At 48.0% G+C, this 15,057-nt stretch overlaps 1 protein-coding gene across 2 annotated transcripts in view; it reads left to right on the forward strand.

Moving 5' to 3' along the window:
• TRAF1 (TNF receptor associated factor 1) overlaps positions 1 to 15,057 on the forward strand; it is a 474,790-nt gene that overhangs the window by 271,781 nt on the left and 187,952 nt on the right. The window contains exon 5 of one of the 2 annotated variants that reach the window (XM_069609528.1): positions 1,473 to 1,634. The exons of the other annotated variant lie outside the window; for it this stretch is intronic. Coding sequence (XP_069465629.1) covers positions 1,473 to 1,634 — 162 coding nt within the window. The remainder of the gene's footprint in view (positions 1 to 1,472; positions 1,635 to 15,057) is intronic. 2 annotated transcript variants of the gene reach the window in all.

Genomic DNA, 15,057 nt, shown 5'->3' on the forward strand with positions numbered 1-15,057 from the left:
CTCTCCCTGAACTTCTGAGAGCTGATGGACTGCTGTGTGCCATGGTCCGCTACTCCAGCAGCGAGCCAGGGTCAATCCTTCTTGCCTTTATATTTCGGCCCTCTCGTATTTACGATAATAACTCACACCTTACCCTTTTCCAATGCCCAGTGTAGGCGTCTGTTCTATATTCAGTGGAGTTCACAGGGGTGCGCCCGTTGATCTTTACAGTCCTGGGAATCACTGTGAGGTTGAAGAGCTCTGTGATAATCAAGCATGCCTGCAGGCTACAAATGATGTCTGCTGCTCTGGGGTCGGGATCCTGTACGGTTCCTCAAGCAAGTGTCCTTGTCCTTTGTTTAGCGGCCCCTTCTTTGCAGAGCACGCACTCCCCACAGCCGGTGTTCACCCTTCTGTTTGTACTGTGCGGGTCTGAGGCGTCTTCTTTTCCATTCCCAGGCCAGCCAGTCATCCTGGTCCCAAAGCAAATCTATTTCCTGGAGGGTATGTTGGTCTAATCATTGCTGCTTGGGCTGTCTGCTAGAAGTATGTTTATGATGGGGCATGCGCCCCTGTGGTGGCGTTAGCCTGGCTGTGGAGGCTCTTGGTGTAGCAGGGAGCAAGCTGCAGGGTGCACACACCTCCCCGCGCCGGGATGGATTGGGCGCCCGGGACCCCGTCGGGGAGTGTGAGGCTGTAAGCGTACACCTCTCTCCGAGATCTCAGCGGCTCCTGGAGGGAGCTTTTCCCCTTCCTCTTACTTGCGGGATGTCTATTGTGGTGACGGTGCAGTCGCTCGCCTGCTCCTGTGGTGTGCGCCACCAGGGGTGTGTTCCATGCAAAACCCGGGTCCGCCCTTTGTCAGGGCCAAGGCCCCCTCAATAGTCTAGTGGGCCTCCTTCTCTCCGCCTAGCTCTAGTCATTCTGGCCGGTTGCTGCCATTTCACACCCCCTTCCTGCTGGCTCACTGCATATGCCTGAAGTAGGCCGACTCTCTCTGCAGTGGCGTTCGCAATCGGGCTCACTGATCATCCCGTCCCTCCTCGCACCGCGTACCTCCTTAGCTCCGCTGCGTTTTTACTCTGCTGCTTGTTTTCTGGGTGGTGATCCCATCCTCTGGACAATCCTACATCTTTGGCACTTACACCAGGGGGCTGCAGTCTCATTATTGCAGCCCTTTTTGTGATTACCGGGTGGGAGCACGGCCCTCACGGTTCAATGTTCACGGTGGCCATCTTGGAAAACCCCTTCATGTCTTTTTTTTATTACCTTTTTATTTTATTAGTATTTCTTTTTAATACATTTCCATGCATCGATCATTGTTCATGTGTTCCTCATAGCTTGCTCCTTCTGTCCAATCTTTCACCTAGTGACTTACCTTTTACCTCTCTTCTTTCTAGCTTTACTTTTTCTTTCGTTCATTCTTTATTTTTTTCTTTCTTTGCACCTAGATATGTATCTGAGTTAATTTCCTGGTGTTGTTTACTCTCTAGGACCATCAGAGTTTATGTGAGCATGCTTTTATACCTTGCCCTACTGGCTGCGGGCTTGTGGTCATGCGAAGAAAACTGGCCGATCACTTGGACAAGGAATGCCCCAATAACATGATGCAATGCCCAAAGTGCAAACGAAAGCTCTCCAATCACGAGTATCAAGTAAGAACGTTTGTCTTTATAATGTTCTGAAATTACATGGATTCTTTTAACAAGTTCACACTCACCAAACAACCATGCATATGATGTACCCACCACCCGGCCCGCTGTCCCTCTCCCTCCCACCTCTTCCATGAATGCTTCCCTTTGTATTGCTCTATTGTCTCATACCTCTCGTCTCCTCTCTAGCCACTCTTTCCTATTTTCCCAGACCCCCTCTCCACTCCCTCCCCACACTCTCCACTTTAAAGACGCTATATCCCGCTCTTACCTCTCCCCCCTCCAATGCTTGCTTTCAACCCCTTTCCTCTCCTTCCATCCCTCACCCTTACCCTACCTGCACTCCCACTCTCTTCCCCACTGTGCCTCATGTATGGCCCACCCCACCTCTCTTTCTCTCAACACTCTTTCTCTCAACACTATGCCTCCTCCCTTTCCCTCTATCTCCCCATCCACCACCATCTCCCCTTTTTCCATTACTCCATCCCTTTTCCCATTTTTGTTCCTCCCATTGCCAACTCCTATCCCACCATTCCTCGCTCTACACTCATCTTCCTGCTCCCCATTAAATTTCCCATTTCTATCTAACATCGTCCCACCACCTACTCCTTTCTTCACCATCCCTCTTTTGCCCCATCCTTCCGCCCACTATCTAGCCCCTTTGATCTTCTTTGTATCTCACACTCTCCCCCTTCCTCCCTCACTAATTATCCCTCTCTCTGCCCACTGCTCCTCATCTGTCACCTCCCTCCCATTCCTCCTTTCTCTCGCTTACTCACTCGTCATCTCTCTGCCTGTCTTTCCCTCCTTCTTCTCACTACACTACCCCACCTGAACGAGGAGATCCTACCGGCATCGTAGCGCCTATCGAACACTACAAGACAGAATTCAGATGCACTCACCTCACCGGAACTGGACTGGAAAGTGATTTAGAGGGCTGTTGGGCTAACAACCCCCACTCACTGTATCAGCCCCTCACCACAACCAGAATGAAGGGTGATTGGGGGGGTGTGAGGTCTCTGTCCACCGTGCCAGGTTCACCTCAAATTACCTGCTAAACACATGATGAGCTACTATCTCAGCTCAGGAAGTCACTGCTCGCTCAAAAATGATCATTAGCACTATACAGTCATATAAATGGCAACAGTGTGCAGTACAGTTCCTACCTAACACCTATATGTGCTATGTGGGCTGTATAATCAATACAGTGCTCAAAATGTGAAGGCACAAGTCCCAATTTGTCATGTTAACAATATGTTCTTTACTTTAGGGCAGAGCTTGTTGGCTCACCAAATAGTAAAGTAATCTGTGAATTGGGCCCATTGTGTATAGGCGCTATATAAATAAACTATCATATCATAACTATCATTCACGTTTTCAGGATAGCCGCAATTAATGTGTACATGATAAATGTACAAATAAGGATTTTCAAGGGAGATTATCAAATTATTTTGAACTTCCTGTAATTTATTACTCCGCGAGTTAGGATGTCCCTAATGAGATCCCATTTCAACCATCAAATCCCAGTTAGGAACCCCAGCAGGGATGACTTTTCACTCCATTCTTCGGAGGTTGATGTCTGCAGTATCAGGAGAAATTATAGCACCTGTAATTTGCACCACTTTGGAAGGGCAGACACTTGGGTAGCAAGTACTACATTGAAACGTTAGTATCATCATTACTATTGTTAACAGTATCCTTCATGAATTGAAAAGGTATGATGTCACACAAGTGTTAAGTGTTTTGATTCTATAGGAGATAGTAAACAATCATGTTTTTAATTAAATAACACAACATATTTTCTATAAACCTTGTCCTTAGGCTAAAAATACCAAGAAGAGAATAGACATAGGCTGATAACCCATAGTAAGGAAAGTCTTACATTTCTGTTAATATGTACAATTTATAATTTGTTAGAATGCTACGCCATACGTAGTCCACATGCTACCCAGGAGGTCACTGATTATATGTCTTGCTACATATGTGAAGCACGGTGCAGGAGGTATGCCTCTGTGTAACGGTATGGTAACATGAATAATGAATTTAACAAGGGTTGTACTGTGTCATTTCCTGGATTACAGTCTTAAGTGATGGTGGTACAGGTACCCAATTCGGATGTATGTTCCTATAAAGCATGAACAGAATGATTATGAAACTGGAGTAATGACGATTAATGGTTTATTACAAGGGCTGCTTATTTCCTATCCATATGGAAATTGGACCATTCCTCCATATTAGATTGAATTTTCTGGCACTAGGTCCCCCCTGAGGATGTCTGGAGATACCCTGCCTGGGAACTTTGCTGTACCAGGCCTCCATTTCATGGCCTGGACAATACACCCACCAGGCGCCCGCATTGAGGACTGTTGCTGACAGAAGTGTGGAACGTGGCAGGATGGATGAGCAGGCACTTGGTAGGCCAGCTGGTGGGGAGCGTAGGAGAGACTCAGGCCATATGTCAGTCCAGCATGATGGGTATTCCCTCTGTCTGGAGAGCCAGCAAATTTTTTTCTAACATATCATAGGCACTGCGCGGTGTGAACCTAGAAGCCATAAGTACTCTAGAGGGGACCGTAGAGCTGAGTGTGAGAAACCTAAAGGTGTCTCACCCGCTAGTCCCCGGAGATCTGTTGTCCAGGTGGCCAGGACACGGCCATCGCCATTGGATCCAATTCCTGGGGGTGGAACAGTGGGGAGGATCAACTGGGTGAGGGGTCTTCAGGGAGTGCAAGTGGGACACAGAGGGTTGAGTTGTGGTATCCCCTTCCCTGTAACACCTTTTCCCCGTAGGATATTTAGAAGCTCTAACCCCTCCCCCCAATTTTCCCACACAAGCACTTTCTTACACTGTAACAGACAACGGACCAACACCAGAGCCGTTTACCTGACATGTCCCAACACGCGGGTCAGGTAGAGTCATTCAATTGGTAATACCAAAGCACACCTGACGGCCCTTTACCTTTCCCACAGGGATAAAAGGCAGAGCATGAAAGCACACTTCAAGTAAGGCTGAACGCACAAGGAGACAGCTACACCAAACCAGCAGTTCAAATGGAGGAGAAAGGCGGGGAGACTGGGAAGGACGACAAAGGGTGAATTGCCCTTGCCCTTTTCAACTCAGACATGCAAAGCCTCTAAAAGGGAAATCATAAGACCAGGAGTTACAGCTGGCATGCGTAGTAGCAGATGTCAATGGTACACAGCCGACTCCTGCATTGATAATGCAGGCGGAGAGGCAAGCTGGATACCGTGGTACTATCCTTGACTCCAGAGATCCGAGAGGCCAATGGGTTCAGCACAGTACAGCTGGTGAGTCAGAGGAAGCTGATAGCAAACTGATCTGTGTTGAGCCCAAGGTTGCAAGTAGCAACAATTTGAACCCAAGCAAAAGTCAAGAGAAAGAACTTGTGTGTGTGTTCGAACTTTAACGAAAGCCCATTTGAGGTCCAGGTGCTACGTGGGCGCTCATTCGAAAGGCTCTGACCGGGGCCTATTTTGGAACTACGAGAACCAGAAGACTCTAGGAAAGGGTGGCATTAGGCATCAGAGTGGTCCTACAAGGGTTACATCAAATCCCTTGTACAATCGAAAGTCTTTGACCCGTTGATAGAGGAAAGCTAGGGGAAGGGAACCTGGCTTTCCAATAAGATTGTGAACTGTGGAATGTGGCAAGTGTGAACCCGACATAGGGATACTGAAAGAAAGCTAGGAGAAAGAAAACCTTGCTTTCTGATGAAAATAAGAAACACATGAACTGTGTTCGAAATACACAAACTGTGTTAAAGAAAGGCCGTAGTGAACCAGATGGGAGGAGGATCCAAGCCCGACAGAGGGAGATCCAGGGAGTGTAGAGCAATCGCCTAAGGTGCCAGATCACTGAGAGAACTTTTGTTTGTTTGTCATTGTGAAACAGCACAGGCCTTCTAAGGCAAGAGACTTTTGCAAGAAGGAGAATTAGTCTCTGAAGATTTTTATATCGTTGAACTGGAACTGTGAACCTCGTGTGGACGAGGACAAAGGAGTGTGCTGTGCTCGAGAGTCCCGCCTTGTCCCGTGCTTCAATCGTGGGGAAGGGTGACCCAGCCATATCATCCTGACTACAAATTTGGTGAACACTTCTTTCTTTTCTGGTGAACATTATCCCACTCTCTTTTTGTAATTTAGAAGTAAGGCTTGCCAATATTCTTTTTTAGTATAGGCCCTTTTTATCTGACAGGACGCCACTAGGACTGCCTTATTATTATTTGGTGGTCGTAGCTTGCTCCCATCTTAGATTTAGGTTTAGATTAGGCGTTTATCTCACCCATTATGAAATTCAATGAACACCCATGAACTGTGTCCGTCTTACTGTTGCCACCATGAGTTCCTTACATGAGGAACTTGTGGTCGAAGTGTCTTCTAAAGGAAAGGTATCCGGTTTGATCCAGGCATTTAGTTTTGGCCAGGCTTAGTTTTTCCTGTTGAATTTGGTTGTATGTGTCTAGTTTTGTTTTTTCCCGTGATAAGGTTGGCATGGCCTGTTTAGACCCTTATCACCAAATGCACATCGGTAGGACTTAGGATCCTAATCAGGGCAGAGCTTTAATCAGGTTTAGGGGATGAAAGATAGAATGAACAGTGTGTTAGTAGTATATAGTTACCAGAGTGATTGTAAATACATTCACTAGCTATGTAAAGAAAGGAATGCAAATGACATTAGGTTTTGATAATTAACGTGTGCACCTGGTACTGTGTCCATCAAAGATTTGAGTGTTTCCTGGCATTGTTCCTTAACAGCTCGGGTGGATGCATGTTACTGTAAGGAAAAGGTTACCTATTCACAGGTGCTATACCCTTGTGGATACCATACCCCACTCTTGTCGCTTCCAGATACATCACTATACAGGGTCTCCAGCTACACCTGGTTCACCAGGGGGTTGTGCACACACAATTCCAAAGACATTCTCCAAAATAGAATTCACTCTGGAAAAATATAAATGAAAAACAAATTCTGCTTTTTGTCTGTTGGTGCAAATCCAGTTTTCTTAGACCTATTGTTGTATTTGTAATATGAAGGTGCCCTGTTTAAGATGCACGCTTTATAGAGGTGCCCAGTGTGTAACTGTGAGATGTAATCTGATGTGGGAATCCAGGATATGGTCGAGCAAGACCCTGTATAGGTTGAAAATGGTTGGCGAAAGGAACATCAAAGGAGATTCTCTTGGGATCCCTGTTTGGTAATTATCACTGGAAGGGTAGGAAACCAGTGAGGAAGGTCCCTCATCATGATGCAGTGGTTGAGAGGCAGCCAAGCTGTTTATCTGGTGTAAATCCACATGTTCTTTCTGCATCTGCATAATGGACCTGGGAATAAAGAACCCTCCCCCATCTACATCAACGTTATATGTTTGCAGTTCAGCAATGTGACCCAATCGTCCCGGGAGGATAGCTCAGCAGCAACGTGCGCGCCTTGGAAGACGACATGAAGCAACACAGGTTCGATCCCTGGGTCCGCGCTTAGAAACCTCTGGGTGCTTAAGTGCGTTCTAAATACGCAACTAAGAGAAAAACAATTATGCAACTACAAAACAAACAATTCCTGCGGGCTGTGTGAGCGCTTTAAAAATGTAAAAATAAATAAATTAAAAAATAATGCATGGATTATCAATATTACAGAGCAACTGTATTAACGTGGACATTGCAAAGGCAGATACAGTCCACTCAAGATACCTAAGAGCTAAGATGGAACTTACAGAAGTCATCTCATGGCTAGCAAAAATGTTAAACAAATGTTAGAAATCACCTACCAACCTTGTTGGAGCTGTCCCCAGTGTTGGTCAAGCCATCATTTTGCCAACTCGGTAGGAGAAATGTATATTCGTTTTTTTCTCTATGCAGCAAATTCATGTCAACTCCACGCTTTATCCTTCTAAGCTTAATACAATGATCATCATTAATTTGGACACTAATAAGAGCAATTCGCCATGGAGCACTATATAAGAACACTTATTGTTATTTTATTTTTTTATTGTTATTTGGCTGTATTTCAACAAACCTTTCACATACCAAATTTAACAAGTTACAAAGTGAGAACATTAATCATATACATGTAACAATAAAAGGGACATTTTTGAAATTTCCAAGAATCAGTAAAGAAGTACTAATTTCACTTAATCAATTATGCAATGCAGTAATATTAAAAGAGAAGAAATTATTTCAAAAACACAATTCATATTCTAAAAAGTTACGTTCTAAAAAGAATACTACAAATCGCACTATGTCTGGCTGAGAAATAGTTCTTGGCAGTCGACAAGTCCCAAAAAAGGCAGAAATCTCAGAAGCCTAATAGGGAATTCTAGAGCATATTTCCCCAGTATTTGATTATGTATCTCATTTATGAAAGGACAAGAGATTACTAAATGTTTAAAGATTTCCATTTTAGAATCACTCTTACAAAAGCAAAAGGTAGAAGACGGACTTTCAACTTTATTATGAAGATTAAGAGTTTGTCATGTGGGTAATGCATTCAAACAAAACTTTAAAAGCAAAGATCTTAACTTTTCATTAGGAAATGTACATACATTAGTCAGAAGAATATCGTGTTTTTAATGCTCCTCTGGAATATCCATGTATAATTTCTAACCCTTATTATTATTTACCCTGTCCAGTTTTCTGTTGCAGAATATTGTCAAATGGGCAGTGGAATAATCGCACCAATCGGAGGAACAAAGTGGGAGGGTTTAGAAATAAATGACCCAACCCCCAATATTGCACACTATAAAATGAGGATGTTTAAACTGACATCTGGTTACATGAAATGTCCATCAACATACGCTAAATTGTATATGAAGTAGTGAAAATGTTTGTTTTTTTTCATAGAACCCACCCACGCCCAACAACCCCCACCCCTCACCCCCACGGGTTCTGATATATCACTACAACTCTCATAGGTTCAGTCTTATTTACCGCAATCACTACGCTCGTCTCTCTCCTCCTACCCCCAATCACCCTTATACCAGGCCGTCCAAGTTCCACCAGATGGGTCCACTCAAAGCCCAAAGTCCTCCCATCTCTAATCCCCTCCTCCCCCATCCGGTCCATGACCCCCTATTGCGCCAATCCCAAAAGTTTCATGCTGTGCGTGCACCAAGCAGCCCTTGAGTCTCTTTTAAGGAATTGCAGAACCAGGTCCCAGTCCAAAAGAAACTGCTGATACTCTCCTTTTAGTGAGTACGTCACCATCTCCAGAGCTGCTAGACTCCAAATCCTTCCTATCCATTCATGCTCCGTGGGCGCCTCCTTTACCTTCCATTTCTGTGCTATTACCAGTGCCCCTGCCATCACTAAAATCACATACACCTTCCTTTGGGCCTTCGTCCGTATCTCGTCCATGGCACCGTCCATCCCCAACATGAACAACCCAGCATTTGTGCCCTCAGCAGTAACAGTACCCATCATGCCTTGCACTGCCTCACGAATCTTGACCCAGAATGGGGCAACCTTTGGCAGAGCCACCAGACATGCCTCCAGGAGCCCTCCTCCCCTCATCCCCTCCAGCACAGAGCAGATGCAGACCGATATATTTTAGCTAACCTGTAAGGGGTGAGATGCCACTGATACATCAATTTCAACCAAATTTCTTGAAGTTGTAAAGAGCTCGTCAACTTGGAAATCTGCGCCCAGAGGGAGTGCCACTGATCCAGTGCAATTGATTGCCCAGTTTCTGTCTTCCACCTGGCCATAAAGCCCCTCTTACCCGCCACTTCCCCCTCCTTAAACAACTTGTACAGATCACTCACCAGGTGTCTGTCCCATGTCTTAGTGGTCACATATTTCTCAAATTGGGTAAACTCCCTTGTAGCTGCCCCTTTTATAGCAGGATGCAAAGCCCAATGCCTTAACTGCATGTATCGAAACCGCCACCCTTCCTCCACACCGAACAAGGCCTTGCAGGTGACAAAGCTCCTCACCTGCCCTCCTTCGTAAAGGTCTTTAAGGAACCTGCTGTCATGACCCATAGAACTTGCCCCTTCTGGACTTCCTGGTCCTTATCGCGCCGGGGCTTGTATTCTTTGTTACTCCCAACATGGCCGCAACAAGCGACTTGCCTCGCACCAGCTTCCACGTCGCACACGGCACGTTCTATAAATTGGCCACGCCCCTGCGGCCCCGCACGTCTCAACGCTATCATTAGGTAATGACTTGACGTGTGTGTGCTGTTCGGCGAATCCACTATCCTAGATCCTGGTTACTTCTTCCTTCCTTCACCCCTTCCCTCTAATCTGCTCCAGGAATCCCCATTCTTAGCGACCGCTACCTACTTTCCTGGACATCCTGGAACAGCGGCCTTCCAGGAACTCTGAACGCGCTCTGCAGCCGGACGAGACTCGAGCGAGTCTATACAAGAACTGATCCGTCCACAAGAAGAATCCTCCCGCGGAACAGAGCAAGAAGCGATCCCAGGTGAGACGGGGGAGATTTACGACACCTGCAGCCCCCTTCCCGCCACACATCAAACCCAGAATCAATCTCCAGGCCGGGGGAAAACTGAGGATTAGCAAATAGGCGCGTGAGAGGAGAGGGAAAGGTAGTGATTTTCGATCTACACACCACTTCATCCCATAATCTACCCACCAACTCCTCAATTGCGCTACAATACAACCTCCTGGGTCTGTCCTCACGAGGAAGCCACAAAACTTCCTCTAGCCCATGTCCTACCACAGCTCTATCCATTTCTCTCCACACCTTACCCCTATCATCCCTCGACCAGTCCCGTACTACTCTCAACTGGGCCGCTCGGTAATAGTTCACCATATCTGGTTCCCCATGCCTCCTCTGTCCCTGGGCATTTGCATCAACCTACTGGGAATTCTAGGCTTCTTTGACCCCCATATGTAGGCTTGGGTGAGCTTCCTCAGTTTTCTAAAGAAAGGGGCTGGTATCCTTACCAGTAATGCCATAAATAAATACAACAATTTTGGAAGAATAACCATCCTTAAGGCATTAATCCTACCTAACCAAGACACAGCTAGTGGACCCAGGCCCAAGAGCAACCCCTTAATCTTCCCCAATAGTGGTAAGTAGTTTGCTTCATACATTCCCTCTATGGTCCCCGTGATAACAGTCCCCAGGTACCTTATCTGACCCTTCACCCAGGCAAATTCAAAGCTCTCCCTTAATTCCTCCTCCACCCCAGGGGCCAATCTGTAGGCACAGCACCTCTGACTTACTTTTATTGATCCGCAGCCCTGCAACTTGGCCAAATTCCCCAAAGATTCCCTCGACTGCCCCCAAGGACTCTCGGGGATTCGTCAGGGTCAGCAACATATCGTCCGCAAAGGCGGCCACCTTATGTTCCCTTCCCCCAAACATCACTCCTTTAATCCCCTGGTGAAGTCTAATTTTACTCAGGAGGGGCTCTAGATATATCGCAAAAAGAAGCGGCCACAGCGGACAGCCCTGCTTCGTACCCCTAGAGACTGTCACTATCTCAGACGCCTCCCCATTGATCATCAGGCGCAGTGTGGGATTACAATAGTTTGCCTCTATCTTGCCCATAAACTTTTCCCCGAAACCCATCTTTCGCATAGTGGCAAAGAGAAAGCCCCATTCCACTGTATCAAACGCTTTCTCAGCGTCGAGGGCCACCACGATGGCCTCCATCCTGAATTTGTTCACTTTCTCTATAATATGGGCAATCCTCCTGGTATTGTCATGCGTTTGCCTTCCCTTAACAAAACCAGACTGGTCCCGCTCTACTAGAGAAGGAAGGAGAGGTTCAAGCCTAGAGACCAAGATTTTAGTAAAAATCTTTGCGTCCAAATTGATTAAAGCAATCGGTCTATACGCTCCACACGACGTAGGATCCTTCCCCTGTTTAGGAATGAACACTACTTTCACCTCATCCATAGATGGGGATATCCCTTTTCCTTCCCCAAAGGTATTATATAAGGCTACCAGTCTTGGGGCCAGCACATCTCTATACATTTTGTAAAAAGCGTCCGGCCCTGGACCTTTATCAAGGGGAAGAGCTGCAATAGCCTTGTGAACCTCTTCTATAGTTGGGTCCTTCTCCAGTTCCTCCCTATCCGCTGCCCCAACCCCAGCAAGCTGACAACCATCCAAAAACCTCCCTTGACCCCCGTCCGTTGGCCCATCGGATCTATATACCTCCCCATAATACCTCGCAAAATCCCTCTTGATTTCTGGGGTCTCTGTCACCACACCCCCCTCCACTGTCCTAATTCTCAAGATTGTTCTGTTTTTCTCCTCATTCTTCAGCTTTCTTGCCAACAACCTATCCGCTCTGTTCGCTTTCACATAATACTTCTGCTTGAGATATAGCAGTGCTCTCTCCATCTTAGCCGAGATAATCGTATCCAATTGGCCCTTAATTACCCTATTCCGCCTTCTAGTCTCTGCGGAGGGTCTAATAGCAAGCTCCTGCATGACCACTTTCAGGCTTGCTTCCAGATCTTCCTCCATCTTCCTACGTTCCCTATCCCTTCTCGCCTTGATCCCGATAATCACCCCCCTAATGGTAGCTTTAAAAGCGTCCCACACTATTCCTGGATCCATGCCCTCCGTATCATTCGTCTGAAAGAAGCGACCTATCTGTTGCTGCAGTTCCTCTTGCAACACCACATCTTTGAAAATGTGAGAAGGATACTGCCACTTCCAGAGCCCCGCCGCCTGTGACAGCCGCGTGAGCTCCAACACTATCGGGGCATGGTCTGAAAGCGAGATCTCTCCCACTTCAATCTCCCTGAGTCTTCCCACCAGAGAGCGAGACAACCAAACATAATCTATCCTGGAGGCGGATCTGTGCACATGAGAATAGAAAGTGTACCCACTGTCATTACCCCTACTTTCCCGCCATGCGTCTACCAATGCTAGATTTTCCAATTTGGACTGTAGCTCCTTGGAAGGCCTAGTCTGGACTTGAAAGAGTCTCGCGCCCCTATCCCTCGCTGGATCCCAAGCTAAATTGAAATCCCCCGTAAGTACTATATTGCCCCTAGCCACCCTTTCCAGTTTACCCAGCACATTTTGTATAAAGTGGTCCTGTCCCGTATTTGGTGCATAAAGGGTAGCCACTGACCAGACCTCCCTACCGCTCTGTAGATTTAACACCAGGAACCGACCCATACCATCCCGAGAAGAACCTATGATTGCCACATCTAAATAGTTTGTAAGGGCTATAAGGATGCCCCCCTTCTTCCTCTGGCCATTCGATTGGTAAAGACGGCTAAACCCCTTCAGGCTCACCCTCCATCTATCTTTCTCTTGTATACGAGTTTCCTGAAAACTAATAATGTCAGGTTTTTCTCTCGCCAGCATGAGCTCCACTTTTTTCCTTTTCACCGGCGAGTTCAAACCACTGACGTTCAGGGGCAACATTTTTAGACCCTTACCCATTGCCGTAGAGAGCTTGCAACTCCTTCTAACAGAACCCATACGCTGATTCCGCCCCCCCAGACCTGTGACCCCCCCTTCACTGGGTGCGCACTACCAGCCTCTAGCCCCCCCGAACCTCTCTCTCAGGAGCAGTGCCGCTTAACCACCCCAGTGACCCCATTGGCAGGTCAACCCTGACCCAAAGGTATTCCTCCATGACCCCAACTCTCCCCCCAGCCATTACAATCTCGACTAGACACCCCTCCCCGGGTACCCCCAAACCAACCACAACTTAACCCAAAAATCAATGTGGCGACATGCTCTGCACCTCCCCTCCCGGGTTTGGAGCCAATCCCCCAGCGGGATCCCTTGCTGGGCCCCTCCTCCTCCTCGCCTTCCTTTTCGGTGCCTGTGTTGACCACTCCCACTCCTTCAGTTTGGGGCTAGTTTTCCCCGTCTGGCGATTCACCAGAGGACTGATCCACCTCTATCCTGAGAATGGACGCCCCCTCCTCCAAAGACGTGACCCTTCTTTGCCTTCTGTCCAATTCAAACACCAAGCCAAACGGAAATGTCCACTTGTATTTCAAGCCCCTCTTCTGGAGCTCTTGCGTTATCGGGTGCATCTGCCTCCTCTTGCTGAGAGTAATAGCCGACAAATCCTGGAACAACTGAATCGTCGAGCCATTAAAGCTAATGGCGTCCACCCCCTCGCAGCCCGTAAAATGTTCTCCTTTTGTGCATAGTCATGCAGCGCCACGAGCACATCCCGTGGTCGGGCACCAGGCTCATCCCTTCTGGGTCCCACTCTGTGAACCCTGTCCACCCTGATCTCTTCCGGGCTGGAAACATCCGCAAGGGGAGCGAACAAAAGCCTCACCGTCTGCTGAAGGCTCGAGTCTGCAACAGATTCCGATAGAAATGTCACTCTGATGTTGGCCACCTGGATCTGTTCTCAAGATCCTCGGTCTGAAGCTCCAGGTTGTGGGTGGCATTGGCAAGACTCTCCACTCACTCCTGCACTTTATGAGTCCTCTGCCAAATCTTGGAGCGCCCTTTCATTAGTGTCCACCCTTGAACCCAAGTTGGTCAAGTCGCTGCTCACTTCTCAGATCGCTCCCGCCAGATCCTCCTTCATTTTATCAAGGTGTACTTGCATGACCTGAGCCATTCTATCTCCAAAGGATTGAAAACACTCATCCAGAAGCTTCTTTGTGACCCTTTCATCCTCGCGTCCGTCCTCCAGGGCCAAGCCCTCCACTCTGCCGTCACTCTCTCTCCCTGCCCCGGGCTCTGCCCCCTCCTCCTTTCTCCATAACTTCTGAAGCATGCCCTCTGATGTTTTCTTCTCTCCTTTCACCGGGGTCCCCGGGACCTTCCTTTTGCCTTTAGACATGTTCCACCAGGAAGGGTGCCCATGGCTCCCCTGCCCCCCCCCCCCCAACAGAGCCCAACGTCACTCCTCGTGCGGGACTGTCTTCTCAGTTCGCCACCGGGTCTTCGGCCCACTCACCCCCAAGTCACCGGGGCACACCTACCCCCAGCACCGAATCCCTAAATTCTAGGGTCGGTCCCCCTGTCGCTGATCAGGTGTAATCCAACAGTGACCAAGGCCTACAGAACTGCTCCAGAGGGGCCACCGCTCCTCCCCCTGAGGTGGTGCCGGGCCTCTCGCTATAGGGGTGCTCAGAGCTCCATCCACTGATCCTCACACATCACTTCCCCGGAGCGAACAGGCCATCCCCCCCGCTCACTCCAGCACTGCTTCAAAGCAATGGGTTAAGGGGGGCCCAGGGATAACCCGGGGCTGCTTCACTGACCATCTGCAACACAGTCCCAATGCAGGAATTATAAGTGGGGCAGGGGGGCCAGAAAGCAGGCACGGCGCACAGTGCCCAAGTAATGTCCAGTAATGTCCTCCTGAGCGCTCCCCCGCAGCAGCCTTCTTCCACGCCACCAAAGTTTCAAAAAAAAAAAAAAGAAGAGGTCCCCCGGCCTCCGCCACGCTCCTCTGCTGCCACCCCCTGCAGACAGCAACCTCGCCGCAGAA

This window comes from Ambystoma mexicanum, chromosome 8 (assembly GCF_040938575.1).
Source record: "Ambystoma mexicanum isolate Mex_15411 chromosome 8, UKY_AmexF1_1, whole genome shotgun sequence".
NCBI lineage: Eukaryota > Metazoa > Chordata > Amphibia > Caudata > Ambystomatidae > Ambystoma > Ambystoma mexicanum.